Below are 8,335 nucleotides of genomic sequence, written 5' to 3' on the forward strand. Positions count from 1 at the left end.
TTATGTGTTGCCTTCGATGTTACACAAATGTCATATCAGTTATCAGACAAAGTCTACCGAGCTCAGTTGGTCAGCAAAGCAAAAGACAGAGTCTACCGAGCTTAGATGATCAACAAAGTGAATCACAGAGTCTACTGAGTGTTCCTGGTAGTTACACTGAGAAATAGTTTCCATTGAGCTCACTCGGGCGTCAAGGGTTTTTGTGATAGAAGTCAATTTCTACTGAGCTCACAAGGTCAGTGAAGGAAAGTTAATGTTTATCAAGTTCACTCGATCTCCAAAGGATTTTGTAGAGTTTGCAGTGTTTGCCGAGCTTTAGTTGGTCAACACTGGAAATCATTTTTGGAGCAGTGTTTAGCGAGTAGGGTCAGCTAATGAAGGATTTCATTATTTTGGGAAGTAAAGTTTAATTGTTTCATGTAAAGTTTGTAGCCAACTGATGTAATGATTATTGGTAATTGTAACTTGTAAATGAGCCGACTAGATAATTTATAAGGTATAAATAAAAGGTCAAGTTGTGAATTCAAAATGATGATGAATGAGCGAGCATGCAAGTGACTTAATTGTTAACCCTCTAACAAGGTGGACAATTCTATTGAATTGTTCTTAAGTCCTCTAGCAAGGCCACTCCTAGCAAGGTGATTAAATCCTTTGACAAGGTCACACCTCACAGTGTGTTTTTGTAACCTTTAACAGGGTTGGCTCCTAACAGGGCTCACTTCAGAAGAGTGAAAATTGGTAGCTAGTTACTTGGTGGTTTTTCCCATATTGGGTTTGCACGTTAAATCTGGTGTCTCTTCTGTTGATGTTATTTCTTTTATGCATGCATGTTAAATCTTTGTGAATGCTTAATAAGTTAACATACATCTACCGAGTTACAACATTTTTCTGTGTGGTTACCAAGTGACAACAGTGACTAAGTTTATAAGAAATTTAAGAGATCTATGGATTTGTTTTTGTGGTAACTGATTCACCCCCCCTCTTAGTTACTCCATCTTTATTTCCAACATGGACATGAGCACTGGCATGCGTCATCATTATGACATCATGCATATTTGGTCAACTAGGTAAGAAAATATTCCAAGGGAATATTCTGTTATCATTAAAATTGTCCTGCTACTGTAACACTATCTGATACTTAGAGAATTTTCTTTTGTAACTAATCTGCAAAACAAATATGTTGCCATAAATGACAACCATAACTTACCTTATTTGATTGATTGGACATATTGCCAATAGTTATTGTTGTTACACTCCAACTTTTACAACAAGAGAATGATAAGAACAACCTTGGTGCAAAGGACTCTGTTGAATTATATGGCTTCCTTGTAGATGACTAAGCCAAAGTTTTGCTAGTCAAGAAAGGGAAGGAGAAGGCCAATGTTTAGGCATAGCAATTTTTATTTATTTTCTGCTTACGACTGTATGCTACTGGTTATGTCCAACTTATGCTTTTATTTCTAGGTCATTAAGCCTCAAAGATTGTATATTTTTTGGTTTAAACTCTATGGTAGATATTTTGGTAGATGCTTAGCTAGATTAGTTTTTATTATTTTGAATACTTTATGCACTTCAGTAGATAACCTATTAGTTATGTTCGAGTGATGCTTTCCACTAGAAGATTTGGTGGTTTTACTAGTGCTTTTGTGAATATGTATGCTCATATCTAGTTTGGGTTACTATGTTATTTGATATTACAGGTAAGGGTAGATGTTGGTACAATGTTTTGTTGTAAAATTATTGTTAATAGTTTAACCATGGTTATGTACCGAGGGCCAACCCCCTTGTTTTGGTTGGTGTTAATATAAAAAATAATAATAGATTTAGAGGCATTGTTTCTAATTTTAAAAGTTATTTCAATTCTTATAAAAAATAACAATAGATTTAGACACATTGTTTCCAATTTTAAAAGTAATTTCAATTCTTTTAGGTGTTCATATTGTCAAATAAAGAATTTAAAGATTATTTTCTATGTGCATTACAATTGGTTTCTCATTTTGTAGCGTAGTATCATTTTTATGTAAGATTTCTTCATTAGTTATTTTGGTGTACACATACTTCTGTGAAGATGATGCATACAATGTCACTCAAATGTAAAATAATGTAAAAAATGTTCAAAGAAGTCAATAATTTTGAAGATAAATTAAAATAACTATAGAAATGTGTAGATTAAAGACTTATATTTGTCTTGCAAAAATGACTCTTATTCCTTTGGCTATGGTATTAGCAAATGTTGCATTTTGTCTTATATCGAGATTTGTCAATTGTTGGATTTGATAATTCAAAATTGGGTATGTTGAGCGGGAAAATTTACAATTAAAATTTAGCTTAATTCCAATTGACAACTCCAATTCCATATCTTGAGGTGAAATTAACAAATCCTCATTTCATACCAAAATGGAAATTCAAAACTCATATTCCAATTCTACTTTGACGCGTCCAAACTAAGAATTTTAAAGTTGTTCCTACCTACAAAATTCGATTGAATTTCTCCAAACAAAAATTCTCTTATATTTAATTAAACTCCTCATCTTTAAGCTATTATATATGTATTAGTCATGTTTCGTCTTTAAACAACTTTGTTTATATGTTCCAATATCATAGAATATTCATGATTGAAAAATCATATTTTGATTACATAAGGTTGCATGCTTTGCAAGTTGAAAAAACATGAAAATTTTGCCCTTTTTCAAAAACAAATCTTAGACGTATCTAGACCTTTTATTTAAGTAGGTCTCTTGATTTAACTAAGCGCAAAGATTCAAGTGGGTCCCTTTGTTTAACTACATTTCTTGATATTACAATTATAATGCCTTTAAATTTATTTATTTATGTTTGACTACATTATACTCACTTCTACTTTATTCACATTAACTAATATAAATCGTAGTTGTTCTCCACCACAATAACTAATGGGGATGCCATTATCTTTTGGGTCTCCTTCCTTAATCAATTTAAGATAGAAAAATCAAATTGTAAGGCCCTTAATTAATTCAGTGTGCCTAGCACCGGCCGTAACTTATTTGCCAAGAGCTTTCAGCAATAAAATATTTCCAAATTTTGATCCCTAAAATTCAACTACTTTCGCGCAACTACTCTCAGCCCTCAAAACATCAGTTTCACGGAGACCAGAGAAAAAGTCTTTTGGATTCCTCCTTGTGAAGTTCGAGGAAGACCGCAAAAAGCCTGTGCGTTCGTACTTGCATAAAGCAGATGATGACCAGGAGTTATAACTACATGTGTGATTTAAAATCATTACCCAGAGGGTACTCTCAAAGCAATAAAGCCAAGTGGCTTCTATTTGTAATTGCCAAGAACAAAGCCTGAAGACATTCATTCATGGAAGCTGAGAATGCTCTGCTTTCATTACCGTGTACATTAATGGAAGCTGCCTGATCTCTTAGTTGCGCAAATTTCATCATGCCAAGCGTAAATACAGAAGCCGGAATATCATGGCTTTTCTTATATGTTCTCATAATTTCCTCCATACCAAATTTGGTACTTCGTACACAAGCCGATCCGCAAATTGTCGAGGCCGGTCATGGCTGTAGTCTGGTTAACACTTCAAATCCCACCGCGTTGACTGAAAACCGCAAAAATGTTTTCTCTTTGCTTGCGGAAAACATGTCTTCCATAGGCTTCGCTACGGCTTCATCGGGAAATGGTACAAATAAGGTCTATGCGCTTGCCCAGTGCAGAGACGACTTGTCAATGGCGGACTGTAGTCAGTGCTACACAGCGGCCACAGAACAGATTGTGAAATACTGTCCCTTTGAGATCGGGGCGCGTATGATTTTCGACGGTTGTTTTCTGCGTTATGAGAATGAGACTTTCTTTGATCAGGCTGTCGATGGCGGCAATTCGAATGTGTGTATTTCTGATGCTTCCTCAAACCCTAAACTTTTCAATGAAACTGCGCAGATTTTGCTAGCTGATGTCAGATCTAAGGCTCTCAGAAACAAGGGTTTTGCGACTGATGAAATCAGAGTGAATGGATTGTCGACGACAATTTATGGACTGGGTATGTGCAGGCGGACAATCAGTACAAATAGCTGCGATGTTTGTCTTCGGCATGCTACTCAGCTCGTAGAAAGGTGCTTCTCGTTGCAGGATGGAAGGGGTCTCGACGCCGGTTGTTATTTGCGTTATTCCACCCTTCCTTTCTTTACCATTTCCTCTACTTCCTGTAAGTCACTGCGAATTTATCTTCCATTCAAGTTTATGATTTCTGCGCAGTCTTTAAAATTCCCGTTACAAAATTTATCTGAGAAATTAGATCAAATATAACGGACATTTAAGCTTGGAGATTGCAAATTGGTAAAGATTAAGTCTACAAAATTGTTCGATTTGTAACTAGTCCTGTCAAATGCTGATAAAATTTGAATATTCCTGTTTTCAAACTTCGATTGTGTTACTCCCTTTCCGTTTTCACCATTTCCTCTGCTTCCTGTAAGTTGCTGCTAATTTCTGTTCCATTCTTGTTTATTGAATTTTGTGTGGTTCCTATCAATTTTGCTAGAAATATTTAATTAAATGGAACAAGCATTCAAGATTGCCGACTGCAATTTGTCACAAATTCTTTCATTTATTATTAATTCTGTAAATATATGATTTTCCCATTCTACTTGATTGATTGATTTGTCATAAGTTCTGTTAAATGTTGTAAAATATTTGATTTCCCGTTTCTACAGCAAACCATTCGAAGATTGCTGCAATCTTGGCCGGAACGCTGGGAGGCGCTGCTCTCATTGCTTTATTGTGCGTGGCGTTCATATTCAGGCGCTCTTTACGGAAGTTTTACAGAAAAGTCCCTGGCGGCACACCGCCCGAAGAAGCAGGTGAAGAAAAAGCCCCTTCTCTACAATTTGAAGATTTTAAAGAAACTTTATTGTTGGATACAGCTGGTCAAGGATTGCTCTGCTTTTAACAACTTGAAAAGATTAAGAAGAATTTTCAGTAAAATTTGGGATTAATTACAAATAGAATCGTGTATTACTTAAAAACTCTTATGATGAACAAAACGTCCTTGCGAATAAATCAGCATCCAAGTTTTCGCCATTAATTTCTCCTTTCTGACCTTCCAAACCTCTGTTCAGTCATAAAATACATTTTTTCTGTGTCTAATGTCAAATTGGTTATTGCAGAGGCATATTTTGCTGCCGACGAAGACCCTAATTTGGACCATCCATTTATCTATGATTCTCTCCGAGCTGCAACGAAAAACTTCGATTCGAGTATGAAAATCGGGGAAGGAGGATTTGGTCAAGTTTATAAGGTATGCACATTGCAAACAGCCAATTTCTAAAAACTGAGATTGATTTTTACCCCTGTTTTCTTATCAGATCTGATTTTTTGTGGTGGTAGGGAATACTGAGCAATGGCCTTGAGGTTGCAGTGAAGAAGCTCTTCGTAAAGCAGACTACGAGGGCGTCAGATGAATTCGTTACAGAAGTGAAGCTCATCAGCGCTGTTCGTCACCGTAATCTTGTTCGTTTGCTTGGCTGTTGCACACGGGGATCAGAGAAGCTGCTGGTTTATGAATTCATGCCAAATATGAGCCTTGACAGACATCTCTTTGGTTTGTCCCAATCTTCTTCTCAAGAAAACAGAGCATACCGTTTTTTTGCTGTTAAATATGTAGCGAGTCTCTGAAAATCTCTTGCATAATCACTCCGGCAGGAAATTCGACGAGTCCGCTGAGCTGGAAAACGCGATTTAAGATCATTTTGGGAACGGCGCATGGACTTGCATATTTGAATGAGGAGTCCCGGGTTCGAATCCTGCACAGAGATATAAAATCAGCCAATATACTGCTGGATAACGACTTCCAGGCCAAAATTGCAGATTTTGGATTGGCGAGGCTCTTTCCAGAGGATCAGACACATCTTACCACAAGAGTCGGTGGTACCATGTAAGATTTCTTAAGGTTCTTTATTTGCATGGCTGCTTGGTCCTCTTCTCTGCTTGGTCCTCTTCTCTGCGTTAAAATTTAATATCTGAACCTGTGAATTTCCCGTATTTATTACTCTTGCAGAGGGTATACTGCACCGGAATATGCTCTTCATGGGCAATTGACAGAGAAGGCCGATGTATACAGCTACGGCATTCTACTTCTAGAAATTGTGAGTGGTCGGAAGTATATGGATCCGAAACTTCCTCCAGAGATGGAACTCCTACTAGGATGGGTAAGCTTTTAGATTTTTTAAGAGTATTCAAAAATTTGAAATTAGGAAAAATTATTGTTATGAAATTTTTTTTTTTCAGCCAGTGAAATAGGGATATTATAATAGGTTGTTACTGTTGTAGTTTTTTGGCATCTAATTTGTTGATTTATGTTTGAGTAGTGGTTCTTAAGGATTTACATCTATTAATAATCAATAGAACACTTAATATTTATTTCTCTTACTTATGAACGGCTATTTATGAAACATGGGTGGATGTGTTTGATAAAGTTGAATGATGATAATAATATTATATATATATATATATATATATATATATATGTTTCAATCCTACTTCATGATCTATCATCCAAATAAGATATTTACATTCTCCTCTCTAATTCTATCACAGCTTGATGATAGATCATGGAATAATCTAAACAGTGTTTATTCTTTAGCTTGACACCCAACTAATATTCAAATAGTTTCATATATTAAAAATAATTTTGCTGTATAATCTTCTAAATAAGATTAAAATTTAAAAGCTTATATAAATTGTACAAACCCAATAGCATTAATATTTAAATAATTATATTATAATTTTACACCATAGAACTATTTAAAAAGAAATTTTAATTGTATAAGATATATATCTTTAGAATGGACATTGACACAAAATCACATTCTTATAATTATTAATTTCCTTTACATGATTCGTATTCTTATAATTAACTAGTTTACGGAATGTTGTTCGGCCTGTAGTATCATGAATAAAAAACCCTTCCGATTCATGAAACGGTCATGGAAAACCTTCCAATTTTATACGACAAACTTTCTGACAGCTGCTACCTTTATCAGAATTTTAATTATTACATTTAATTAAGATACTGTAGTCAAGGACGTCAAGCACAGCACAAAAAAGTCATATTTTAAACTTCTCCACCACAAAATAAATGGAACTGAACAGTGTAGTAGTTGCTTCCATAGGTCCACATCCACCACTGACTATCTGTACATTTAATACAATGCTCCGAATAATTTCTGAAAGGCCAACATAATTGACTTTAATTGAAAACGTCATAAACATACACCATTATTTGGTAGACCTTCGCTCTCAACTATATTATTTTTAAAATCCTGTTACCTAATAAACCCCTGGATTTATATGCAGGCGTGGAATCTATACGAGAAAAACGAGGCCTTTGGCGCGGTGGACCGGAGACTAATTGAGGAAGATCCGGAGGTGAATAGAGAAGAGATATTAAAGGTAATCCACATTGCTTTTCTCTGCACGCAAGGAGCTCCGGAGCTTCGGCCATTAATGTCAAAAGTGGTGTCCATGCTCACAAGTAACGCACAGATTTTGGCTCAGCCCAATCGCCCGGCTTTTATTGAGAACATAAACTCCACTTCAAACAGTTTGGCCTCGTTTAATTTTGGGTGGGCGGAACCTTCAACCGTGGCAGCCTCTGTAGCAACCGTGACCAATTCTCTCCAAGCACGATGAGGTTATAATCAGTTGGGGCCCTCCAAATCCCTTTCAACTCGCAGGATTCGTTTCCTTTACGCCTCGAACACTTAGAATCTTGTTGAGGATCATTACGTCATAGATTTACCCATCTTCTTTTTAATGCATAGTTTTCTACAATTTTCTTCTCCACCCTGCAAAACGAGGCATGAAATTTCGTCAAGAGATATTGTAGTTTTATTAAACCTATGGCGGCCACCGTGATCTCGTCCTCGTTGAAAGTTTCACTAGCCTTTGAGATTTTTCTATGTTCTTGACTGTTAGTCTTGTATATAGATTTTAAGGGACCATATTTATCCGTGTTTATATTATCTTATAAATGAGAATATATTTGATTTCGAAACAGAGTTTTTTTGATTTCATAATTTCAAAATCTTTTGTTTATTGTTAGATAGATATAAATGAAAAGAAGTCTTCTTCATAGTAAAAACCTTTTTTTCTTTACATATATAAGATGGATGGTTTAGCTAGATCTTGTAATTATATAATATTACAATGTGTATGATTAAACTTATTATTAATATAAAATATTTTTACATAGGAATTGTCTTTAAAATTTTATTAATTTATATAAATATTATATGTTTTCAAAAATTCAACAATTTGTTAGGTTATCTTTAGTTGTTTTCATGGCTCCTTGCTTCTT

At 35.2% G+C, this 8,335-nt stretch overlaps 1 protein-coding gene across 1 annotated transcript; it reads left to right on the forward strand.

Moving 5' to 3' along the window:
• The first annotated feature begins 3,120 nt into the window (after nt 1-3,120).
• On the forward strand, nt 3,121-8,032 carry LOC149545711 (cysteine-rich receptor-like protein kinase 2). The gene is made up of 7 exons (XM_089790778.1): nt 3,121-4,186; nt 4,692-4,838; nt 5,145-5,275; nt 5,365-5,578; nt 5,680-5,911; nt 6,035-6,185; nt 7,333-8,032. The coding sequence occupies exons 1-7, from the start codon at nt 3,421-3,423 to the stop codon at nt 7,666-7,668; spliced, it is 1,977 nt and encodes a 658-aa protein (XP_089646904.1). The 5' UTR covers nt 3,121-3,420; the 3' UTR covers nt 7,669-8,032.
• Nucleotides 8,033-8,335: the final 303 nt, after the last annotated feature.

Source organism: Cupressus sempervirens, chromosome 7, assembly GCF_028749045.1.
Source record: "Cupressus sempervirens isolate cs-2001-9-10 chromosome 7, ASM2874904v1, whole genome shotgun sequence".
Taxonomy (NCBI): Eukaryota; Viridiplantae; Streptophyta; class Pinopsida; order Cupressales; family Cupressaceae; genus Cupressus; species Cupressus sempervirens.